General features: G+C 42.8%; 2 protein-coding genes across 2 annotated transcripts in view; both read left to right on the plus strand.

Annotated features, from left to right (window-relative positions):
• The window catches only part of ALDH18A1 (aldehyde dehydrogenase 18 family member A1), a 948333-nt gene that overhangs the window by 76111 nt on the left and 846462 nt on the right, over positions 1–25760 (plus strand). The window lies entirely within an intron of this gene.
• ABCC2 (ATP binding cassette subfamily C member 2) overlaps positions 1–25760 on the plus strand; it is a 143184-nt gene that overhangs the window by 649 nt on the left and 116775 nt on the right. The window contains exons 2-3 of the mRNA XM_030202930.1: positions 16545–16718; positions 24421–24567. Of these exons, the coding sequence (XP_030058790.1) occupies positions 16545–16718; positions 24421–24567 (321 nt within the window). The remainder of the gene's footprint in view (positions 1–16544; positions 16719–24420; positions 24568–25760) is intronic.

The raw sequence follows: 25760 nt of genomic DNA on the forward strand, positions 1-25760 counted from the left end.
ACATAACTATTTCAGTACGTGCTGTGATCTGAAATCTGTGGTCATATGAAAGTTGTTATTAGATTTTACTTCTTCAATGGACGTCAACAAGAATTGTCTTGGATGATTGTGTGTCATGAAATCATTCATTAGATTAGTAGAATTGTGCCTTGCTGGGTCAGATCTAGGATCAACTGAGTTCAGCATCTTGTTTCGGACTAGCCAGTCTGAGTCACTAGGAAGGACCTGGCAGATCCACCAAAATTAGATCTTTTTCTTGTTGGAGCAGTTCCCAAACTGTGGGTTATGACCCACAAATGGGGTCACTAAATCCATATTTGGGGTTTCGACATCATAAGCCCACACCTCCTGTCAAACCTGTGTTATAACTAAGCCTTGCAGGCTCTATGGAAGGCAGGGGATGAGGACACTAGCCAGCTTATTTTTGAAAGAGAAAACCGCCTATAGTGCGACCTAAATCGGGAGATAGATGTTTGTCCCGCATAGGCGCCCAAATCGGTATAATCGAAAGCCGATTTTGGGCGTTTCCAACTGCACTCCGTCGCAGAAACGAATAAAGTTGACGGGGGCGTGTCAGAGGCGTGGTGGAGGCGGAACTGGGGCGTGGTTATCAGCCAAGGAGAGATGGGCGTCTTTAGCTGATAATCGAAAAAAAAGGCGTTTTTACCGCGATTTTGGGTCACTTTTTTGGACCCTTTTTTTTCACGAACAAGTCCCAAAAAAGGGGTTCTAACTGCCCAGATGACCACTGGAGGGAATTGGGGATGACCTCCCCGGACTCCCCCAGTGGTCACTAACCCCCTCCCACCAAAAAAACCCCACTTTAAAAACTTTTTTTCCAGCCTGTATGCCAGCCTCAAATGCCATACCCACCTTCATGACAGCAGAATGTGTTCGATCCTGTCACAGCCTTTCCCTGGGTCAGATGTGGCTCTCGGGTGCAGTACAGGGTCACATCAGCATTGCATTGTGGTGGGTGTAGGGTATTGGGCTCCGTGATTTCATTAGCTTGTGTTACAGTCTCACGATGTTGGTAGTTGGTAGGCTCTTCTCCCATGGTGCTTTTCCCCCTGCCTACTGGGTCAGAGTGTGCCCTGTTGTGTTTCCTGTTGTAGTCCATGCGGTAGTGGCCATTTTTGTAAGCCAGTTTTAGTTCCCTTTCCTGTGTTAGCCACGTTACAGAACTTAGTTCTTCCCTTGAATGTGGCTGAAAGAGGGCATTGTACACCATTCTGCCAGCTCTGACCTACTGCTCATCTCAGTACCAGGGAGACTCGTTGCCAGTGGGGCACAACCTCTGATCTGCAGTTAACTCTGAGTAAACGCGGTTATTCCAATAGAGGACGTTTTTGGAGAGATTAGTCTTCAGGTGTCAACTGGTGTGCCAATGTTATACAGCAGCAACAAGTCCTAGAGGCCTGCGTGTATGCAGGTCCCTGGAGCACTTTTAGTGGGTACCGCAGTGCACTTCAGCCAGGTGGCCCCAGGCCCATCCCCCCCCACCTGTAACACTTGTGCTGGTAAATGGGGGGCCTCCAAAACCCACTGTACCCACATGTAGGTGCCCCCTTCACCCCTAAGAGCTATGGTAGTGTTGTACATTTGTGGGTAGTGGGTTTTGGGGGAGGGGGGTTGGGAGCTCAGCACCCGTGGTAAGGGAGCTATGCATGTGGGAGCTTTTTCTGAAGTCCACTGCACTGACCTAGGGTGCCCAGTTGGTGTCCTGGCATATCAGGGGGGCCAGTGTGCTACGAATCGTGGTCCCTCCCACGACCAAATGGCTCGGATTAGGACGTTTTTGAGCTGGGCGTTTTTAGTTTCCATTATCGCTAAAAAAAACAAACGCCCAGCTCAAAAACGTCCATTTTTTTGAAAATACGGTTCGGCCCGCCCCTTCACAGACCCGTTCTCGGAGATAAATGCCCATGGAGATAGGCATTTCCATTCGATTATGCCCCTCCACGAGTCCTGGGAGCAGTGGCAGAAATAGCAAGGTAAGGCTCGGAGGTCATGTATTAGTCTATGGCTGCTTAAATTGGGCTGTGGCCAAAGAAAGTTTGGTAAACAGTGTCTTATTGCTCCATTCCAGTTGACATTGTTTCAGAGACTTTTGGAGTCATTGCGAGCAGTAGATTGAAACCCTCAACTGAGTGTGAATTGGTGGTAAAAATAGACAATAGAAAGTTAGGAATTAGTTAGAATGAAATGAAGAATAAAACTGAAAATATCATAATGCCTCTGTGTCAGTTTATGGTGTGATTGCACCTTGAATACTGTGTACAGTTCTGGTCATGAAAATTATTAAAGGGATGAATTGTGATGAAAAACCAAGCAGATTAGGGCTATTCAACTTGGAGAACAGAGGACTAAGAGGTTTACAAAATCATGAGTAGGCTGAAACTGCTAAATGGGGAATGATGGTTTAGTTTTTCAAATATTAAGTAAGGACCACTTCATGAAACCAACAGGTGGTAGATTTAAAACAAATGGGAGAAACTATGTTTTCATACAATGGACAATTAAGCTGTGGAATTTTTTGCTGGAGAATGTGTTCAAGGCATCTAACACAGCTGGGTTTAAAATGAGTTTGGATTAGTTCCTTGAGAAAATTTTGATAAAAAAATTATTATCCAGTGTCACGATCATGCCCATGTTTCAGGCTCTCAGTCATCTCGCCACCTGATGGCCAGACCTGGTGGCTGCACTGGACTGTCTGTGTGCTGTTTCCCAGGTTCCAGAAGTCAGGCCCGTCCAGTCCGGATCTTCCAGCCTCCCAGATTGTCTTGGGAGTTTTGGAACTTAGCAGCACCCGTACCTGGTGAACTCCCTTGTATGTGGCCTTTATTAGCCACCTGGAAGCTTCTGCCTTTGCATGGCCTAAGGCCCTGATTTGTTGGTGCTTGTTGCAGTTCTGCCTAGTCTGGTTTCTTGTATTAGCTTCTTGTCTGTTTCTAGTTAGTCTGTGTGTAGTTTAGCTTAGGTTCATTGCTTGTTTCCTTGCCTTGTTTCTTGTTTGTATTTCTGTGTTTAGTTTCTGTTTGTCTGTGTTTCTTGTTCAGTGGCTGCCTGGCAGCTTTCAGTTCTGTCTCGTCTGTCAGTGTTTGTTCCCTGTTTCAGTGGCTGCTTGCATTTTTCAGTTCCCGTCCTTTAGCTTGTCCATTTCCTGCCTTGTGTGGTATTGTCTGTCTGTGAGTCCTAGTCCAGTTTCCTGCCTTGTTGTCCATGTATATTCCCTCAGTCCCTGTTCAGCCTAGTTGATATCCAGTTCCAGCCCTGTCCAGTAAGTCCTGCCAGCCGCCTGCAGCTAGGGGCTCAACTGAGTCCTGGGGAAGGGCAGCCAGGTGCAGGTGAAGTCTAGCTGTTCCTGTCTGAGTTCTGTCTTGTCCCTGGTGTGGGGTGGTTTTGCCTGCCAGTGGCACTCCTCGGCAGTGGCCCAAGGGCTCACGAACCTAGTGTCTGCCGTGAAAACCTAACATCCAGATAGACTTGGGAAAAGCCACCACTTATCCCTAGGAGTAAACAACAAAGGAAGGATGCACTCTTTGGGATCTACCAGGTACTTTCTAGTGATCTGGATTGGGCACTGACAAATAAAATAAACATTTCACATGAAACAGATAGCACCGTGGAATCATTATGAATAGAAATTCTATCTGTGAAGGCTGTACTACTGTCCACCGGGACAGAACGAACAGACAGATGAAGAAATGTTTACAGAAATTAGGAAAGCTGGCAAATTGGGCAACAGTATAATAATGGGTGATTTCAATTACCCTAGTACTGAATGGATAAATGTTACATTAGGGAGTCACAGGGAGATAAAAATTTCTAGATGTAATAAATGACTGCTTCTTGGAGCAACTGGTTCTTTTGGTTCTGGTCCTTGGTGGCATGCAGGGCAAGTGTGAGAGGTGGCAGTTTTGGGTCCCCTGGGAAACAGTGATCATAACATAATATCTGGAGTGAAGCCACAAAGGAAATTTACTGTAGCTGCATTTAATTTTTAAAAGGGCGACTATAATAAAATGAGAAAATGGTTAAAAAGAAGCTAAAAGGATCAGCTGCAAAGGTTAGGACACTAAGATCAGGCATGGATGTTGTTCAAAAATACCATCTTGGAAGCCCAGACAAGATACATTCCATGTATTTACAAAGATGGAAAGAAGTGAAAATGACAGCCAGCATGGTTAAAAGGTGAAATGAAAGAGGCTATTACAGCCAAAAGAATGTCCTTCAAAGAATGGAAAAAGGACCTAAATGAAGAAAATAAGAAGCAACATAAGCATTGTCAAGTCAGATGAAAAGCATTGGTAAAGACGGCTAAAATAGAATATGGAGAGAAACTTGCCACAGAGGTTAAAACTCACAGTAACGACTTTTTCAGATACATCAGAAGCAGAAAGCCTGCGAGGGAATCTGTGGGACCGTTAGATCACAAAGAAGCAAAAGGGGCACTCAGGCAGGACAAGGTCATAGCAGAGAAAATGAATGAATTCAACAAATTATAGAGTAGTAAATCACCTGGACCGGATGGCATATATCCAAGGGTATTCAAAGAACTCAAACTGGAAATTGCTGATCTGCTGTTAGTAATATGTAATCTGTCATTAAAATCATCCATAGTACCTGAAGATAGGCGGGTGGCCAATGTAAAGCTGATTTTTAAAAAGAGTTCCAGGGGTAAAATAGAGGAAACTATTATAAAGAATAAAATGATGGAACACAACTAAACATGGTTTAATGGGACAGAGTCAGCATGGGTTCAGCCAAGGGAAGTCTTGCCTCACCAATTTGCTTCATCTCTTTGAAGGTGTGAATAAACATACGGATAAAGGTGAGACAGTTGATGTAGTGTATCTAGATTTTCAGAAAGCTTTTGACAAAGTTCCTCATGAAAGACTCCTGAGAAAAGAGTTATGGGATATGTAGCCTGGTGGTAGTTCCGGATTGGTGCATGGTAAGCCCGCGGTAGGCTTACTGCTGCTTTGTAAAAGGGCCCCTCAGTGAGGTAGGACAAGTTTCCTTAGAACCTTAAGTTAAGAGAGTGAGTGTCAACTGAACCTGTGAAGCTGTGTCAGACAGACTACAGGAACCTTGGATCTTAAGAGAAGTGACTGAGTATTGAACCTGTGGCAGCCATGTCCAGGACTGACTGCAGGGACCCTGAAGCAAGAGGGAAAACTAACATATACTGAATTGTGAGCCTGTCAGGGACAGGGATCAAAGGAACTATAGTAAAGCTATAGTTTCATTTACAACCCTTGAGTGTGGCTGTATTCCTGAGAGTTTTAATCCTGGCCGCGGAGCCATGTGGCCACAGTGGGCCTGAGCCCAAAGTGGGTGGACACAAAATTTTCTCTCCATCCCCTCTCCCCCACCTGTGGGCCCTCCCACTTCTCATCCTGCCTGTGAACTGGTATCTCTCCCCATCTATTAAACACTCCATCCCCCTGTGTACCTTTTAAAACTTCTCTTCCCTTCTGGAAGTCACCAGCAGCGAGTAGCGGTTCATATTTGCTCCTCGAGCTGGCACCAAATCCTTCCTTATGATACAACTTCCTGTTCCTGCATTGGAGGAAGACTGTAGATGATGTTGGATTGTCAGTGGGAGCAGGAGAGGAGAAAGAAAGAGATACCATGAGTCTGAAAGAGATACCATGAATCTTCAGCTGGCAGGGCACAAGGATCCCCTCCAGTCATAGCAAGGATGTGGCACTGCTAGGTGCCCATGAGCCTAAAGTGGAATGAGAGAAACTTGTATGCCTATTAGTCCCATTGCATGCAAATTTCTCTCATTCGTATTCATTAGGGGTATCCTTAAAAATCTGATCAGTTGGCAGTTCTCGAATATTGGAAAGACAAGTGTTATAGCTAGAGTTACTGACACTGGTCTGCCCCCATTTACATGGAGGCAGGGAACTGGGTCGTGCCTCTGAACTTCAAATCCCTGTAATCTTGTAGTTACCTGTTATAGGCTCTTTCAGAGCACATGTTCAGCTACCAGTGTCTTATGGGACTCTTTGTATTGGCCTGCCTTGTTTTCTGTGCAAGATGGGCTAGTTGTCCCCACCCCTTTCTCTCTCTGGGTCTGTAAGAGTTAGTCTGCAGCATATCTCCTCTGTGAACTTAAACCCTCTATGCTGCATTTTGCTGTATGTTATATTATGTTTATATGCCTAGAGATCCGCGCTGAAATCCAAGCGTATTCTATAATAACACACGTAACTTAATTGGCTTAACAAGCTAATCAGCATTGATAACAGCTATTAACAAGCAATAATGAGCACTAATTGGCAATAATTAGAATTTATGTGCACAACTCGCTAAGCATATTCTGTAACACAGTGTGCCTAACTTCTAATGTGTGCAGGCAAAAAGGGGTGTGGTTATGGTTGGGGAAATGGCCATTTCGTGGGCATTCCAAAATTTACGCATGTAGTTATAGAATATTGCCCTGTATGCCTAAATCTATGCACTGGGATTTACACCATGTTTTCATAGGTGTAAATGGAGGTGTGTATTTTTAAGCACTGAGATATTGATTAAGCATATTCTATATACTGCGCCTAAATCTAGACACTTCTTACAGAATTCACTTAGTCGGAACTGTTTTCCGCATGGATTTTTTAGGTGCCATATATAGAATCTCCCCTTATATGCTTTATTGGTTCAAGGCGGGTTACAAAGTCAAAGAAACCAGATACAATCTTCTGGGAATTACAAATTCAAGCAAGCGAAAAACAAGAACCAAAAAGTACCACAATTAAGACATAGGTTGCGGGAACAGAAAAGTTTTCAGATTCTTTCTAAATATAGTTTATTGTGAACAACATTGCAGAACTTAAGGTAGTGAGTTCCAGAAAAAGGCCATCTGATAGGGAAGACAGGCAGAAAAATGTGCAATCGATTTTAAAGCAGTAACCTTATTAAATTGTAAGAAAATTTGATTTTCTGTCTGGGATCTACGGAGGAGAATTACTAAATCTATCATGTACAAAGGGGCTACTCCCAACGGAATCTCAAATATTATCATACATACTTTAAATCTGATATGTTCTTTTGGGAAGCAGCCAAGGCTGTGCTGAGGGGACATATTATTTCGTACTCAGTATACCAGAAGAGAGCGAAGGACGCAGAGCTGAAGTGATTAGAAAAACGAGTAAGACAGGATAGGCAGATCTATGGACGGGTGCCTATGGTGAGGCACAAACACAATCTCCTGGCCTCCCAGGTAGAGTTAAATCAAATGATTCAGGCAAGAACGCAAAAATCACAGACATATTTCCGTTTTCAGCTTTACAAACATGCTAATAAGCAAGGTAAACTGTTGGCAAGGTTGGTGAGGCAAGTAGGAGTAGATGTGTAACAAAGATTAAGAACGAGCAGGGCTCCTACTCTTATACAAATGGAGACATTAATAAAGTGTTCCGCAATTTTTATGCTACCCTCTACTCAGCTCTGATTGAGGCGAGCCTTGAACCAGAATCTTACCTAGCAGGTCAGGACCTCCCTAGGATAACGGACACACAAAGAGCTATGCTCAATGCAGACATTAATGTGAAGGAAATTCGGTGGTGTATAAAGTCAAGTCCATTGCATAAGGCCCCAGGGGTAGATGGCTATACATCTGAATTTTATAAGATGATGGTAAATGATATAGCCTTATGTTTAACTGATGTATTTAATGCCATTGTGCGGAAAGGGGAGCTACCGGCTTCGCTACAGAAAGCTCAGATAATTGTGTTGTTAAAGCCTGGTAGAGATCCAGACTACACGGGATCTTACCGACCTATTTCTTTGTTACCGTTTGAAACAAAATTGCTGGCTAAAATCCTGGCAAATAGACTGGCCAAAGTTTTACCTTCATTAGTAGCGGAACCACAAGTAGGATTTGTTAGAGAACGATCAGTAGCCCGCAATCTGAGAAAGATCCTGTTGGCCTTGGAGGAAATACATAGAGACTCCCGGTCATCGCTTTTGATCAGTTTTGATGCGGAAAAAGCATTTGATCGTGTTGACTGGGGGTTCTGATAACTAGGGGTACGAGACAGGGCTGTCCTCTCTCGCCTCTTCTATTTGTGATGGTATTGGATCCTCTGATTCGGGATGTTGTGACTATGGAGGAGGTGAGAGGGATACAAATTGGGCGGGAACATTTTAAAATTGCAGCCTTTGTGGATGACCTTTTGGTCATTTTGCAAAACCCCCGGACTTCCCTAGCAGTGTTATTGGAGATATTTACTGAATATGGGGACTACTTGGGCTTCCGTATTAATCTCGATAAATCTGAGGTTCAGCCCTTGCATGTCTCGGCAGCCGAGTGGTCCCAAATCAACTGCCCCTTAAAAACAACACGGGTCGCATTTAAGTATCATGGAATACATTTGCCTGGAGATCCGCGGAAGCTATATAAATTGAATGTAAACAAATTACTTTCTGGTACAAGGGATTTGTTAGACCGTTGGGTGACACTGCTGATATCGCTCTTAGGCAGTATATCTTTGTTTAATATGCTTATATTTCCTAAGTGGCTCTATTGTTTTCAGACAATACCATTGTGCCTTACCAAGGGTGATTGGAAAAAATTGCTTAGCATGCTATCTAAATTCATTTGGAATCGGAAATGACCCCAAATCCGTATGGAAAACATGTTAGATGGATGGAATAGAGGGGGATTAGATCTGCTGAACTTATGGTGGTACAATAGAGCCTGCCTACTCCGTCATCTGGGAGACTGGCTACTGGGGACTTCCCGATATACTCCATTGCAGATGGAAACTGAGTGGATGCGTCCGCTGCATTTCAATTATATAATACAGGCTGACACTTCAGGTTTACCAGTTCACCTTTGTAGGAGTAATTTGGTGAGGCCGCTACGGGTGATATGGGGAGAGTTAGCAAAGCTATGGTCTTTTGATGCTCATAGTAGTAGACTCTTACCTATTAGAGGTAACGGGGCCTTTACTCCTGGAATGGAGAAGAAGCATATTCGCAGCTGGACAGACAAGGGATTTCATCTGGTGGATGATTTTGTGGATCCCGGAGGGCGCCTTCGGGCCCTGAACTCACTGAACCTGGGCTCACTAGAGTGGGCTGATAAATATACATTTACACAGATATCCCATTACATTAACACCCTGCCTCCACATTCATTGGCAGTTGATGTGGCCTCCAAAATCAGAGATTTGTATAATATGCCAACAACAGACCCGGTCTCTATTTCAGTGCTGCATAGACGGCTTCTCCACATTAGGTCCCCACAGAGCCTAGAAAAATTGGCCCAGAGGTGGTCGGTAGATATACGGAAACGGATTACTGCAAACTTCTTGTTGGTTAGCTTGACACAGATAGCTCACAGGATTGACAGCACAGAACTGAGGGAGTGCCAAGCTAGAAGTATATATAGAGCTTTTACCTCGCTGTTGCGATTATATAAAATGGGCAGAGCTGCAGCGTCCCTTTGTAATAGATGCGGTGACCCCCACTACACTTATTTTCATGCTATGTGGGCCTGTGTGGTGATCCAGGAATACTGGTCGAGCATAGCGTTGTTCTTGGGGAGACTTATGGGTAAGAATGTGATCTTGACTCCAGAGACATCGCTTTTAGGTGCTGATTTGTTGAAGGGGGCCGGTGCTATCCATCAGAATCTCTTACTCTACAAGGCATGTGTGGTGGGGATGAAGTGCATTTTGGTGAATTGGACACAATTAGAGGCACCGTCGTTTTGGCAATGGCGCAACAGGTGGCACGCGCTGCTCTTGATGGAATTGAGAGACTCTTGTTACAAACCTAAAAAGCAGCGTACTTTCTATCTAGTGTGGGAGCCTTATATTAATACTCTAGCCCCTAAAGCTCGTAGCTCCATTATCAACAAGCTGAGCTTGGAGCCCGGGAAGCTAGCTATGGGTCCTGTCTGAAAGCTATTATTTTTCAATTCAATCATTGGTGTGCTAGAGACCACCTGGAATGGATAATAAAGGGGGGGAGGGGGGACGGGGGTTTTAGGGAGGTAGGGATATGGGTAGGATCTTTATAGGTTGGGGATGGGAGTGAATACGATAATAGTGCTTAGCTATAACTAATTCCTAATCTTTGTAGGTATGGAAAGGTATTAATGGAGAAATGTGATGACTGATGATATGCTTTGTGGAACTATTCTGGTTATGTTGATGTGAAGTTATGAAGCTGAGTTTTGTAATGATAATTTGTATGAGCGAAGTGTCATCAATAAAAAATGTTATAAAGTAAATCTGATATGTTCTTTAAGTGGTAGCCAGTGTATTTTTAGATAATATTCTTTTACTGAATCAATGTGTTAGGCCATAAATAAGTCTGACTGACATATTTTGCATTACCTGCAAATGATCTAATAATTTTAAGGAGCAACCAGTTAGTACTAAATTGCAATAATCAAATTTGGCTAACACTAATGCTTGAACAAATAATCTAAACTTGATTGATTCAAAAAGTTTCTAAAAAGCTCTAAGTTTCCAAAAAATATAGTACATTTTATGCACGATCATTGAAACATATGATTGCATTGTAAGCAGGTTGTCTAATTCAACCCCTAAAATTTTGGATTGGAGACCTAATGAAAATCCATTTCCATCTAGTTTAAATTGAGACATATTTTTTCATCTTTGTCTGAACCTAACCAAAGAAACTTGGGTTTTTTCTTTATTTAATTTCAGATAATTGTAATCCAAGAATCTATTATAGATAGACAATTTTATACGTGATAACATTTCCGCCCAAGTTGAAAAATATGAGAGACAGTGATGTCATCTGCATAGATATAATGTGCAAAATTGAATTTATTTAATAACATATCCAATGATCTCATCAATGCATTAAATAACAATGGGAAAAGCAGTGATCCCTGGGACACACTACTTGCAACCTCCCATTTTTCAGACAATACTCCATCTTTCTTAACCCTATAACTTCTTTTCAGGAAGTCTTGCAATCAAGTGAGAGATATAGCTTGTACTCCACATTGATAGCGAATAAAAACTCAAATCTCCCAATCAACCAGTTCAAATGCGCTGGATAGATCAAATTGTAAATCGATAGTACATTGACCCCTACTCAACGCTTGTTTCCCCTATGCAATTAGCATACTAATTACTGTCTCAGTGCTATAGTTTTTTCTAAAACCAGATTGGGTATAGTGGAGGAACTCATGATGGTCAATATAAGACGTCAAGCACTCAGTTCTTCAATTAGCTTAATAAATAAGGGAATGGAAACTACGGGTCTATAGTTTTTAACCTCAGCAAGACTAGCCTTAGGATGGGAGTAAGAGCAATGTCATTCCCCATAGATGGAAATAAACCTTTTTGTAGATTAAAATTTACCCAGTCAGTTAGCAGGTCCAGAAAGTTTGCAGAAGGAGTTTTAAACACATAAGGTTGGACAGCTGTCCAAATGACAAAACAATGCTAGTGTGGCTTTATAAAAGGGGGGGGGGGGGGTAGTTTTTAAAGAGGATTTATAAATAAATATGTATATGCTCTCTCCATCCTGTTTTATTAGCTATAGAAGCCAGGATCTTTTCTCCATATTCTCTCATATTTCCTACAAATTCGCTTTAATTCTAATAATGCAGAATCAAACCATTTATCTGATTGCCTTTGCAGTTTGCATTTGTTGCAAGTAGGAACTAATTTATCTAAGGTTACCATATTTCATCCAAAAATATTCAACTTCCTGAATATCACATAATTGAGACTCTATATCTAACCAAAATTGTCGAAGTTCAACCCTGTTCCTAAAAGATCTAATACTAACCTCTCTAGGTGGACTCCTAACCTTATCCAACCATGAAAGAGAAAAATTAAGCAAAAAAATGATCTGACCATGAGAATTTTATTCCTATGGACCCTGCTGCAGATAACTCAAGTTAATCTTTAGTAAAAGACCCCCTCAGTGTGTGACAAACTGAGAATTATAAAGCCTGGAAGAGCAATTTTTAACAAAAAATCACAAACAGGAAAGTTGTATCCCTCACCTGCTACTCCAGGCATTTAAGAGCCAGTTTCCTGTGCACAGGAAGTTCAAAGCTGCACATATAATTAACTGAAACAGGTGCTGGATACTAGCAGAGGAAGGAGTTAATGTAGATCCTCCATCTTGCTCTAGCAAAAAAATAACAATTCTGGCACAGATCCAAGGTTCACAGTCAGTGCAGAGGGTGTTCTAAGAAAGCAATGAAAGAAAAAAAAGGTGAAAAAAGGTGTTTATTTTTACTAGTGCAAAGCAATGGCAGATTCTATTGTGTCAGAGAGTGAAGTAACTGAGCAGACTGAACAAAATGTTCAAGCCAAGCTACTTGGTGCTGGGAACATAGATGAGAATGGACAGTCTACTAGTTTAAAAAGAACACACATGCTTACAGAAAAAGCCAGAGAAAATTATGAAACAGAAATAGACAAATACCTCTTTCTTTTGGAAAGCTCTGGTTTAAAGTGGAGAGAGATATGTTTGCGGTTGCAAAAAAAGGCAAAGCTGAGAGAGAGAGAGAGAGAGCAAGATCTCACACAGTTCAAAAAGTCTATTTTACACCCCTTTTTAAAATTCTTCGCCATTGGACCCCATGTTTGATGCCATCTAAAAGGCAGTGTCCAGGCCGCGGGACTGTTCGTCTCTGGATTTGCACCCCAAGGCCCCATAGAATATGTATTTGTTCCCGGTCCTTTCCCTTAATCACTCTTAGCATGCACACTCTTCGTCAAGGGAGCAGACTCTCCATGGAGGGAAGGGATTTCCCATCAAGGTCTTGGCACAGAAATCCCTCCAAAACACAACTCAAAAACATAGTGTGGTGCTCCAACTCTCTTTACTAAACTTAAGTGCAAAACAGTTACAGTTCTGAACTGGTCTTTCAATCTTTAGGTTGTACAGCATTGGGTAACATTGTAAACTCCACACATCCTTTATATCTGTGATCCCTTTATTATAATCAGTTTGTAGGATGATTGACTTCCCAGGTGCTGGGGTACATCACTGTATTCAGAATATAATCTTTTAGGGTAAAAGGTTTTCCTCGGGCTGAGGTTAACCCATACACAGTTTCTCCTTCTTGGGATCCACTTCCACACAGCTGTTTCTACTAAGGAGCAATGTCATACACTGAACCTCTATTGTAGTCCAGCTCCAGAGTGGGGCTTCTCATCTCTGATTTCATCAGATTGAAGGCCACTATACTGCTCCACTCCTCAATCAAACAGCAAGCGGGGGGGGGGGGGGGGAATAAAAAACCTCTGGCCTGTTACATTCACTTCACACCAGACACAGACTAAACAAGTTAAGGGAGTCTTCACATAACCCAGAACATAACAAAATTAAGGCCCAAGGACTGGGCCCTCAAATCTTTAGGGGGGTAGTTATCAAGGTGCAGTAAAAGGTAGGTCTTTACCACACCTTGATTTCCCACAGGAGTCCCAATGATTATTCTTTAGAAATTCACACTCATTATTTTATGGTGAAAAGATTTGGATGTTTATGGATGTAACTAAACAAACACAGGAAAGAAGAAGAGCTTTTCTTGCTATTAGGAAGGAGGTGCTGGCAATAGGCGCCTCTTTCTTTTTGAATTATCCCTGTAAATGTGTTATAAAATATTTGGGAATTAAATATGCTTTCTTTAATCCTGGCCACTTAAGACATTTTGTAGAATCCAAGAAATTGGTGACTTCTTGACATTATGATTGGGATTATGAATATTAGTTCTGGATTATCGTGTAAAGCTATGTTTGATATGAAATATTTTGGTAGTTTTTCTCCTGAACAAATGTACTCCTCCTCTCAGTTTTGTGGTCTAAAGAGGACTGTGTATAATTTTCTCCTGAGGTCTTATTCCACTATTTGGTGTTATATAAGAAATGTCTGTTTTGCCTTTAATAATATCTTTGTATATTAAAGTAAAATTCTGCAAAAAAAAAAAAAAAAAAGGAGTCCCAACCTGGGGTATCTCATACATGTGGAGGCTGTCAGGAGACACTATGACATTGAGGGTGGGAGCCTTCAAAAGTGGGTTTTTTGATTGGGGAGCACTGGTGGGGGGGGGGCATCTTTATGCAATATGGCTGACCCTTTTAAGGTGTGGCTCAAGAACACTGGGCTGCAGCTTGGCTGCCCGATATTCCTGGGTAGTAAAATAACCCCAGGTGGTAAAACTACTCCTGGGAGATCAAATAACCCCAGCTTTTTTGTGGAGTTATTTTACTGGCTATTATACAGCTTGCATTGTGCACCCAATGTTAACTGCAAACCACATATAGCGTTTACTTATTAATGAGCTGTTTTACATGCATGTTTCATATCTACTACTACTACTATTTAACATTTCTAAAGCGCTACCAGGGTTGTGCAGCGCTGTACAATTAACAAAGAAGGACAGTCCCTGCTCAAAGGAGCTTACAATCTAAAGGACAAAAAGTGCAGTCTCAATTATCCAACCTTTGGACATATCTGACAGACCCTTGGTGACATCACGCAGTTTCTCCTTCTGTTTTCCAAACCCAGGACCCTATTTTTACTGCAAAACAGCACCGTTTTAAGCCAGGGCCATGCTTTTACTTCCTTTGTTTCTGCATTGTTTGAGGGATTACCATTGTCTTTTGTATTATCTGACTTTTCATTTATCTGATAATGGGTCAGTCCCATTTGGTTGGATAATCGAGATTTTCCAGTACTATGTACCAAAAAAGGAGTAATTAAATAATTCTGTGTTAGGGCTCCAAACCCAGTGTTAGAGTCCTTTCACTTGCATTAAGGGCAAATAACATGGGTTAGTGCCCCAACACAGTTGATAACTACCCCTCCCCCCTTAGATACCCTTCTTTGTACCTTTTTCTAGTTTTGCTATATGAAGAAGACAGAACTGTACATAATATTCTAAATAATAGTATCTATCAGTTCCTTATAAGAATTACAAGATACATGCATGTCCATGCCCCATGGACCTTACAAGTTTGTTAAAGGACACAGAGATGAGAGAAGAAACTTCCTGAACTTTAATGTATAGAAATTTTTTTTTACCCAAAGTGAGTATTCACCATTGGATCCATAGAGGCAATAAGATGCTCACAGAGTTGTCTTCTAGTTCTTTCCAAATAATTTCAACATTCTAGAGATATTCAAATACTTCAAAGCTATAAATAAATGCACAAAAAGAAAACATATTCCCCCAGAAAGTAAATTCTAGAATCAAACATATAAACGGCAAGTGACCGTACTCACTTGCAAATGCGCAGTACAGACTTCCCACTCTGTTCTGCCCTCGCGTCTAGATGTCATGACATCAGAGGGCGGAACAGAGAGGGAAACGGAGTTGAATTGTCGGACGCCGCCACTGCCGCCTGGAAAGGAACATCGCGTGAAACAACCTCCACCCCCCCAACCCCGCCGCCGTTCCCTCCCCCCTTCGTATCGGGCCCCCTGCACTGACCTGACAGCACCTCTCACCTCTGCTGCCTGCAGCGCTGCAGGCAGCAGAGGTGAGAGGCGCTGTCAGGTCAGTGCAGGGGGCCCGGCATGGAGGGGGGAGGGAACGGCGGCGAGGAGGGTTGCTGGAAATCTCGCCCGTTTTTACGGGCTTAACGGCTAGTAAGAAGATAAAATAAAGTGATGAATTTAGGGAAGAGCTTTCCAGGGGAGATGATGATAGCTAACACAGGGGGGTCTTTTATTGAAGCTTAGCTTGAGTTATCAGCAGCAGGGCCAGTTTTATTCAAATGGACTCTGCTGCAAATAACTCGAGCTAAGCTTTAGTAAAAGACCCCCGCAGTAATAGAGTGTAAGAAAGGCAGAAGTATGTAGGATGCTTCAATGCAAAGAAGGGGAGAGAAGCTTAGAGCTCATTTCAGGTATGTGATATTGGGCTGGGTGGTCAATTGGGTAGACTAGATTGATCTTCTGGTTCTTATCTGCCATCATATTCTACTTTTGATGTTTCTATGATTAACAATCAGTACCAGAAGTTTTCTAACAACTTAAAGGAGAAAAGAAGGAAAATTATCTGGAAAATGAGGCTGCCTTCAGGAGGCGCACAGAGGAGCACAACACACTCCTTATATATATATATATATATATATATATATATATATATATATATATATATATACTAGAAAAGACTGCAGGCCACTCTTGTGTGCTTTAAGTAGGAGGGCAGACGTCACCTCTGGTGTTGGCACTGGTGTGTGGGGCTGTGCCTCAGCCTGCACAGAGAGGTCTATAATAAAAACAAGACAGATAAACGGACACTCACAGCAGAAAAAATTGCAATGAGAATGCACTCCTAACACGAAAGGACTGGGGGGGGAGGGGGGAGAGGTGGAGCAGCAGGTGCAACCCTGGCCACCTTTCTGGACAAACTGGATGGATGGCAAACTAGTCTTTATCTGTTGTCAATATTACTATGTTACGCTTTCTCTTTCTTCTGTATTTCAGTTTTTTTTTTTATTGAAAAAAGATGTTTCAATTAGATATATTTGATACAGATCAAGTAAACAAATTTGTTCCATTTCTTATTCCTTCAGAATGCCTCCTATCTGGAACGCTCTGACCCTGATCTGCCTACGTGCTTTGAACAGACAGTTCTGGTGTGGATTCCTTTGATTTTCCTTTGGTTATCAGCACCCTGGCAACTTATCTACATATTTAAACATAGAACCAGCAAGTCTTCTTTTACAAAACTCTACCGTGCCAAGCAGGTAAAGTTGCATAGATATCATTCTCATTAGACACAGTTGAAGCGCATGGGTTAAAAGCAGGGCATTTTTTGAGGGGGTACTTGGTCCCCAAGTTTAATGAAAGATCTCAGGCTCTGCACACCAATTCTGCCTTGTCACTGGTTGCAGGGGGCCTGGCTATTATGGGATGGGTCTCTCAGTGATCATCCCATTCCTGAAGGGTGGCCTGGCATTTCAGTACCGGCACCTTTTTCGCAAAAAAAAACACACTGGTTAAAAGAATGCTATATTTGCACATTGCAGTATTTCGAATCTATTTTATTTTTTAGGCCTTTAATTTTTGCCCACTAATACTAAAAGCATACAATCCTCAATTTTGTAAGTACATAATCAGTGTTTTGTTTACTTATTGCTTATTCCATGTGGAGGGGCATTTTCGACATAAATAAATGTTTATCGCAAAAATGTTTAAAAACTGAAGTATGGAAGAAAAAAACGAATACCTGTTTACTAAGCCGGGCTGTGTCGGCATTAGCGCATGGCAGTCGCAAGTGTGGCTTAGTAAACAGGGGAGTAAATGTTTTCTGATATTCGAAAACACACACACGCACACAAAACGTTTTAAAGAGGATGTACTGAAAACTTCCTAGATTGTTTTATTTATTGGGATTTATTACCTGCCTTTATGAAGACATTCACCCAAGGCGGTAGGTACACTGTAGGTACAGTTTGACATCAAACTTACAATTTTGTTAACAGCATCACAATAGTAAAATGAACAAGTATAAACATAAATACAATGAAAGAGAAAAACTTGAAAACAGCAAAGAAACAGGATCAAAAATATATACATTTAACAGCACTGAAATTCAAATAAATAATATGATGTAAGCATAGTGATGGAATATCTAATAAGCACATAATTAGAACATTCAAATAACATTGCTATGATTTTCATGCTTTTCTACAGTACAGCTTTTTCTCAATAAATGGAATTCCTCCCCTTTTTTTCTCACTCTCTAATTGTGAGCCTATGCATGCAAGTTTATCTCCCAAACATCTAAATGGCTGCAGCTGAACATCTCCCTATAAAAATGTGCATCTCGGGATTTTCAACTCTCCACATTCCATTATTGTGATGGCACCCAAAAAGAAGGCCCTGAGCAGAAAGTGCAGTTTTGGTGTCAAGGAGATCACGGCAACTCTGCACATTCCATTATTGTGCTGCAATTCCCTTTGGCTGAGAGATAGAGATAAACACAGTGGCGTAGCTGGGTGGGGCGCAGGGGGAGCGGTCGCTCCCCCAAACAGATTTTCAAAGAAAATGGCGCCTTTGTGCCATAGGTTAAGTGCCTTTCCAGTCCCTGAAGGAACTATGAGCTTGCTTCCCATCCCTGACCTGCCCCTCACTTATTGGTTCATGCCGCTTACTGCCTTTCTGCCTCCCCGATCCCGACTTGGCTGCGAAGGAATTAAAAGTAAGAAAAGAAAACCGCGCATGGGGTCATGGCTCTGTTGCAACACTGCCGGTTTCCTCCCCTTACCTGACCCTCGCTTATTGGTTGGCGCCGTGACTGCCTCCCTGACTACTTGGCTGCGAAGTAAAAGTAACAAATGAAAGAAAGATGCACGTGGGGTCATAGCAGCAGCTCAGGCGACAGACAAAGTGGTCGAGCTGCTGCGGTCGTTGGGATGGATTGTCAACTTGGAAAAGAGTAATTTGGTTCCTTCTCAGTCCTTGGAATACCTTGGGGTGCTATTCGACACCCGTGTGGGCAGAGCATTCTTGCCAGACAACCGGAGGTTGAAGCTGCAGGCACAGGTCCAGAGTCTTCTGAGCAGTCTAGCACCCAAAACCTGGGACTATGTTCAAGTGTTGGGATCCATGGCAGCTACACTGGAAGTGGTTCTGTGGGCCAGGAGTCACATGAGGCCTCTTCAGAGATCCCTGTTGAGCCGCTGGTCTCTGGTGTCGGAGGATTATTCGGTTCAGTTGTCATGGGAAGCTATGGTATGGATGGAAATGCGTTGGTGGCTCCGGGCCGACAAGTTGAAACTGGGGATGCCCCTGGCGGTGCCGGACTGGGTAGTGGTGACTATGGATGCCAGTCTTTCAGGATGGGGCGCCCATTGTCTGGGACTCACGGTGCAGGGTGCTTGGTCGCAGGAGGAAGCTTCTTGGTCCATCAATCGGGTGGAACTGAGAGTGGTGCGGCTAGCATTAGAGGCCTTTCTTGCGGATCTGAGAGGGAGGCCGGTTCGGGTTCTCTCCGACAATGCGACGGCGGTAGCCTATGTCAATCGGCAGGGGGGCACCAGTGATGTTGGAGGGGACTTGAGAGAGAGAGAGAGTCACAGAACAGATCCTGGATGGCTGAGAGAGGGGGGACCTGCATGGCAGATGAGGGAGGGGGAGAGAGAGAGAGAGTCCTGAATGGCAGATGGGGCAGTAGAGAAAAAAAAAGAGAGGGAGGAGTCCTGCATGGCAGATGGCTTTCTTGAGGGTATCCATTTCAGGTTCTGTCTGCAGGTTTTTTGTGGTCCCCTATTTTGTACCAGGTGAGAGAGGCTGTCCATATTCTGAGATGAAGGATTCTGCTAGCACAGGAGTGGACAGCCTCAGTCCTCAAGGGCCACAACCCAGTCAGATTTTCAGGATTTCTCCAATGAATATGCATGAGATCTATTTGTGTACAATGGAGTCAGTGCATGCAAACAGATCTCATAAATATTCATTGGGGAAATCCTGACAATTCGACTGGCTTGCTGCCTTGAGGACTGAGGCTGCCCATCCCTGTGCTAGCAAATAGTGTCTGTGTAGGAAAGGTCTAGCTTGTTCCAGTTTCCCAGTAGCTGGTATATTGGCGCTCTAAGGCCCAGTATAATATTTATATCACTCGCTTTTCATAGGTGGGTTAGGGCTGTTATGGTGTGTTAGTTTTCAGTATAGATTTTGAGTGTCATCTTTCAGGATTTTGTGTTATTTCACAAAGTATCTGGCCCTATTTGAAAGTAGGCTCTGGAGCAAGGGCTGCCTTTGTAAACAAGAGAAAATATTTTTCCTTTTGATAGGATTTGAAATACCTTTTACATTAAGAGAGACACATTTTATGCATTTAGTTAAAGATATCCTAAAATGAAGTGAATAATAGCAGCATTGCACCCAAATAGTAAGTTTAAAATGTGGAGTGTATAACCTGTGACAATAACAGAAACAAAAACAGAACAATTATGGCAAAAAGGAAAAATGCCATAATTATTTTAATCTCCCTTAGGAGCCCAACGGAGGAAAGAGTGTGAATGGAGATGAAAAAGAAGCAAAATCTCCTCACCTTCCCTGGAAATGATAGACAGTATTGAACATAACCTTTAATAAGCAATATCACAGCTATTGTATATATTCAATAGCAAGGAAAATAAAGCTGCCAAATATATTAATAACATACTCATGAATATAGTTGAGTAAAATAGAGACATTGGCATGCAACAGTAATCAAAAGGTACATATACTGGATCAAGTATAAGTCCATTGTAATGTACGGAGTTACAGCAGTTCTTTCATACAATAATTCATGTAGAAGTATGCATAATGATTTCTTCTTGTTCAGAAATGTATTTTTCCAGTAGAGCCAGATTAGTATACATTTTTGTTGCATTGAGGTGGGTTACTTTCATATGAGCAGGATTTAATAATGCAAAATGTGCATTTAAGGCCTTCAGATGGGGTCTTAAATTAAGAAATTTTTTACAAGTGTCCACCATATTTTTAGTGAAGTCTGGAAGAAAATGTAGTTGATGACCATTCCAATTAAGATTGTGATGTGATTTGGCTAGTTGCAAAATTTCAAGAACTTGAGGGAATCTCAGAATTTTCATAATAATAGGCCACGGTGTTTTCTCGCCATTGAAGGAACCCAATGGAACTCTATGAGCCCTTTCTATTTCAAAGGGATATTGAAATGAGTTTCAAAAGTTTCGGTATTAAATTCTTTAAGAAATTTAATTAGGTTCTCACCCTCCAATTTTTTGGGGAGACTAAGTAGGCGAATATTGTTGCGACATTGTCTGTTTCCTGCATCTTCTTTGGCTAGCTGAAGCTCCTGTGTCATCGGGTCTTCCATGAAGCTTACCCGCTGTTCCAACTGTTCAATTCTGCTTTCAAATGTGTTAAGGTGAGCATTAATTCATGCAACATCCAACTTCATACATTTCAGAAAAGAAGAATGCTCAGAAAGCATACCAGCAGGGAACTGATGGAGCTGACAGCTGCACGACTGCTCTGTGCACCCCCTTGCTGCCTGCACCTGGGGCGGACCGCCCCCACTGCCCCACCCTTGGTATGCTAGAGAGTAGGACCAGTGCCGGGCAGACTTCTATGGTCTATGCCCTATAATTGGCAGGGAGAGATAAAGATTGCATGTGCTGTGTATCTTTAATGGGGGGGGGGGGGAGGGATAGAATCAGGGCTTTTTTTTGAGGGGGTACTTGGGGGTACTGAGTACCGGCACCTTTTTCATTGTCTGCTAAATTTGACTCATGGTCCCCAAGTTTTAATGAAATAGGTCAAGCTCCACACACCAATTCTGCCTTGTCATAGATTCTGTGACTGGTTGCAGGGGGCCTGGCTATTGTGGGGTGGGTCTCTCAGTGATCATTCCACCTCTAAATGGTGGCCTGGCATTTGAGTACCGGCATCTTTTTTGCTAGAAAAAATGCACTGGATAGAATCATAAAGTTGATATTAGTGAATAAATAATGCTAGCATTGGGGGAGAAGAAGACATTCTTAGGGTTGAAAGCAAAGGTATTATATTCCAAGATTGCATCATATACAGAGCCACTGAGAGGGGGCAGTGGGGCCAAAATTCCCTGGGCCTGGCCTCCAAGGGGGGCCAGCACTGGGGTCTGTCCCTTTCCTGCTCCTGTTGGATCTGGGTGATTGCATTAACACAATAACCTGGTACCTGCACACAGGAGCAGGAGAGAGACAGACCTCGGCAGTGGACTCCCCTTTGAGTCCAGGGAGGAGCAGACGCACTGATGCAGGAAGGTAGGGAGCGTGGGGTGGTGATGGCCTGAGCAAGATAGGGGTGGTGGCAGCTGCCCAAGGCCTTGCTCTGTCTCTCTGCGACCCTGATCATATGAGGCAGTTGCCCTGTTTTTATTTTATTTTTTATTTTTGTTACATTTGTACCCCGCGCTTTCCCACTCATGGCAGGCTCAATGCGGCTTACACGGGGCAATGGAGGGTTAAGTGACTTGCCCAGAGTCACAAGGAGCTGCCTGTGCTGGGAATCAAACTTAGTTCCTCAGTTCCCCAGGTCCAAAGTCCACCACCCTAACCACTAGGCCACTCCTCCACTTCGATGCCAGTGTTTGATCATGAAGAAGTGTAACCTGCACAGGGTACCAGATACATCTCTAGCCATTTTGATGGGCAGACTGCATGGACAATATAGGTCTTTATCTGCCAACATTTACTATGTTAATATGTGTTGGAGAATATAAACTTAGACTGAGAGCCTACTAGGGACAGAGAAAATACCTACATATAATAATTGTAAACTGCTTTGGCTGTACCACAGCAAGCTAGTATATCAAATCCATGACTCTTTACCCTTTCTCTCAATTGAGAAAGGTAAGTAATGAGTGGCCCCCATGGCCCTATAACCTACAGGCAGCGATATAGTACTTCTAGAATCAAGGTCAAAGCTACAAGCCTCCTTATGCAGTGATGGAAAGGGAGAAAAAGTCCACACTACTCAAGCTTTTATAGGGGAAAGCCAACAGTTGCTCAAGAGCACATGGTTCAAAAAAAAGCATTTTTTCATTCACACAATTAAGTTGTGGAATTTGTTGCTGGAAGATATGGAGGGGCATTTTCAAAAGAAACATCCAAGTTGTGATTTGGATGTCTTTGCAAAACGTTGAAATCCGAGGGCGGGGAAAACCGTATTTCCGAAAAAAGATGGATGTCCATCTTTCGTTTCGAAAATACCGTCAGAGATGTCCAAATCCAAGGACGTCCTTAAATTTCGACATCCCTAGATTTGGACGTCCCTAGACATGGACGTCTTTGACTTTCGGCTATTTTCGAAACCAAAGGTGTCCATGTCAAAAACATCCAAATGCAAGCCATTTGGACATGGGAGGAGCCAGCATTTCTAGTGCACTGGTCCCACTGACATGCCAGGAGACCAACCAGGCACCCTAGGGGGTACTGCAGTGGACGTCTTAAAATGCTCCCAGGAACATAGCTCCCTTACCTTGTGTGTTGAGCCCCCCCAAACCCCCTCAAAACCCACTACCCCCAACTGTACACCACTAACATAGCCCTTACGGGTGAAGGGGGGCACCTATATATGGGTACAGTGGGTTTGTGGTGGGTTTTGGAGAGCTTGCTGTTTCCTCCACAAACATAACAGGTAGGGGGGTATGGGCCTGGGTCTGCCTGTCTGAAGTGCACTGCAGTACCAACTAAAACTGCTCCAGGGACCTGCATGCGCTGTCATGGATCTGAGTATGACATCTGAGGCTGGCACGAAATATTTTGAAAGATGTTTTTTGAGGGTGGGAGGGGGTTCGTGACCACTGGGGGAGTAACGGGAGGTCATCCCCGATTCCCTCCGGTGGTCATCTGGTCATTTCGGGGACCTTTTTGTGGCTTATTCGTAAAAAAAAAAAAAAACACGTCAGGGTGAAAACGTCCAAGTGTTCACCAGGGATGTCCTTGCTTTTTTTGATTATGGGTCAAAGACGTCCAAGTGTTAGGCATGCCAAGTCACGCCTTCGCTACGCCTCCAACACGCTCCCTTGAAATGTGGACATCCTTGCAACGGACTGCAGTTGGAGACGTCCAAAATCAGGTTTTGATTATATCGATTTGGACGTCTCTGGGAGAAGGACGTCCATCTTCCGATTTATGTCGAAAGATGGATGTCCTTCTCTTTCAAAAATGAGCCAGGTGGTCAAAGTAGATAGCAAGCTGGGTTTTAAAAGGGTTGGAACAAGTTCCTAGAAGAACGTCCATGAACCATTATTGGCTATGCAGACTTGGGAAAGCCACTGCTTATAGGCAACAAGGAATGGATGTACTCTTTTGGATCCTACCAGGTACATGTGACCTGTATTGATTGCTGTCGAAGCTGGACTCAAAGGACCTTTGGCCTTAAGAAGATGGCACACCTTATGTTCTTATCTAACTTTCAATTCTGCTTTGATAGGTACAGCACACAACACACAATTAAAAACAGTAGTAATAAAGCGACATCCAGTGTAAAGGCTAAGAAAAGTGTGCAATAAATGATGGGATAGCAGGTTAAGGGAGTGACTGATAGTATCTATCTATACCACATTAGTGTGCCAAAAATAAAATTAACTACATTGAAATAATAGTGTCATTAAATAAAATGAAAAGGAAATAATTGTGTCATTTATTTATTTATCTGTTTATTTTTTATTTATTTATGCCCGTTTTTCCCGTGCCTCTGTAAAACTACTCATGGCAATTTAACAAAACAAGAAAATCCATATAGAATTCTAATACAAATCTCCTTACCTCTCAATAAACCCCCAAAACAACTTTTCCCAACCTGACAACAACCCCTTAAAAACATTAATTTCACATCTGAAATCAAAGTCCTGTCTAATGCAATATACAGGCAAAAAAATTAATTTCATACATTGTTTGTTGCTAAGTCTTGTTTCTTTTTGTCATTCCTTAGTGTTTCACAGGGCTACTTTTCCTTACCTCGATAGCTGAGGTGGCTGTGACAATTTCAGAGGACTTTAAGAAATATACTGACCCAACTCTTGGACCCCTGAAACCAGCTGTTCTGTACACAAATCCGTCAATTTATGCAGTAACGTGGGTAAGAACAAATTTATGTGTATACTTTTGTATGGAAACAAAGATGTGAAGAGAATATGCCAAGTGGTGTAGGACCCATTTGTAGAGTAACCAGGCAAGAATGAAATCTGTCAGCTTATGTAATATGACATTGGCAAACCAAACAGTCTGTGTTGTCATAAGGGGAGTCAAAAGTGTCATTTACTCAGGGGTTCTTTTACCAAGCTATGGGAAAAGGGCCCTGCGCTAGCGCCAGGAGCTGTTTTTCTCATGCCCCAGGGCCCTTTTTACCGCAGCGGGTAAAAATCCCCCAGACAAACATGACCATGCGATAAGAGAAGTCTTACTGCATGGCCATGCGGTGGGGAGCCCTTACCGCCACTCACTGAGGTGGCGATAAGGGCTCCTGTAACCAGGCAGCAGACCTTGCCTGTCCCTCACTATTGAAAATGGGATTGTGATACAGCACCACCCACTGGCAGGGCAGTAGGTAGAAGACTCCCACTCAGCTTAGAGGGAACAGTGCCTGTCACATGACTTCAAGACTCCTCTCTGCCATCAAGAGGGTAATTCTATAAAAGGGTACCTGTTTTTAGCGCCTTACCTATCTGGAGCCTATTATAAAGGAAGGTAGGTGTCTACTTTTCCTTATCGTTAATTAATTTGATATACCACCTCTTTTGAGCACAAATCAAGGTGGTTTACATACAATTGTACAGGTATTAGTACTGTCCCTAATGGGCTCATAACCTAAGTAGTATATTGTACCTGGGGCAATGGAGGGCTAAGTGAATTGTCCAGGATCACACAGAGCTGCAGAGGGAATTGAACCCAGTTCCCCAGGATCTCAACCCACTACCGACCGTTAGGAAGCAGTGGGAATCGAACTTGGTTCCTCAGGTCCACAAGTACCTGTACAATTGTATGTAAACCACCTTGCCTCGAAACTGTCTTTATAGAATACTAGAGTAGGAAATATGCACCTATATTTTAGGTGTGATGATTTCCATCAGTCGTAGAGCAGGTGTAAATGCTCATGCCTAGATTAATATTTAATGTGGGTAAATTATAGAATTCTATAATTTACACATGTAACTGTTTACCCCCACCCGCACTCTGTCTGTGTGTATGTGCACCTTCAAACTATCATCATTGAATTTAGGTGCCATTTTATAGCACATGTAAAAGGTCACCAATTAGACATATTAGCTTACA

Source organism: Microcaecilia unicolor, chromosome 5 (genome assembly GCF_901765095.1).
Source record: "Microcaecilia unicolor chromosome 5, aMicUni1.1, whole genome shotgun sequence".
Lineage (NCBI taxonomy): Eukaryota > Metazoa > Chordata > Amphibia > Gymnophiona > Siphonopidae > Microcaecilia > Microcaecilia unicolor.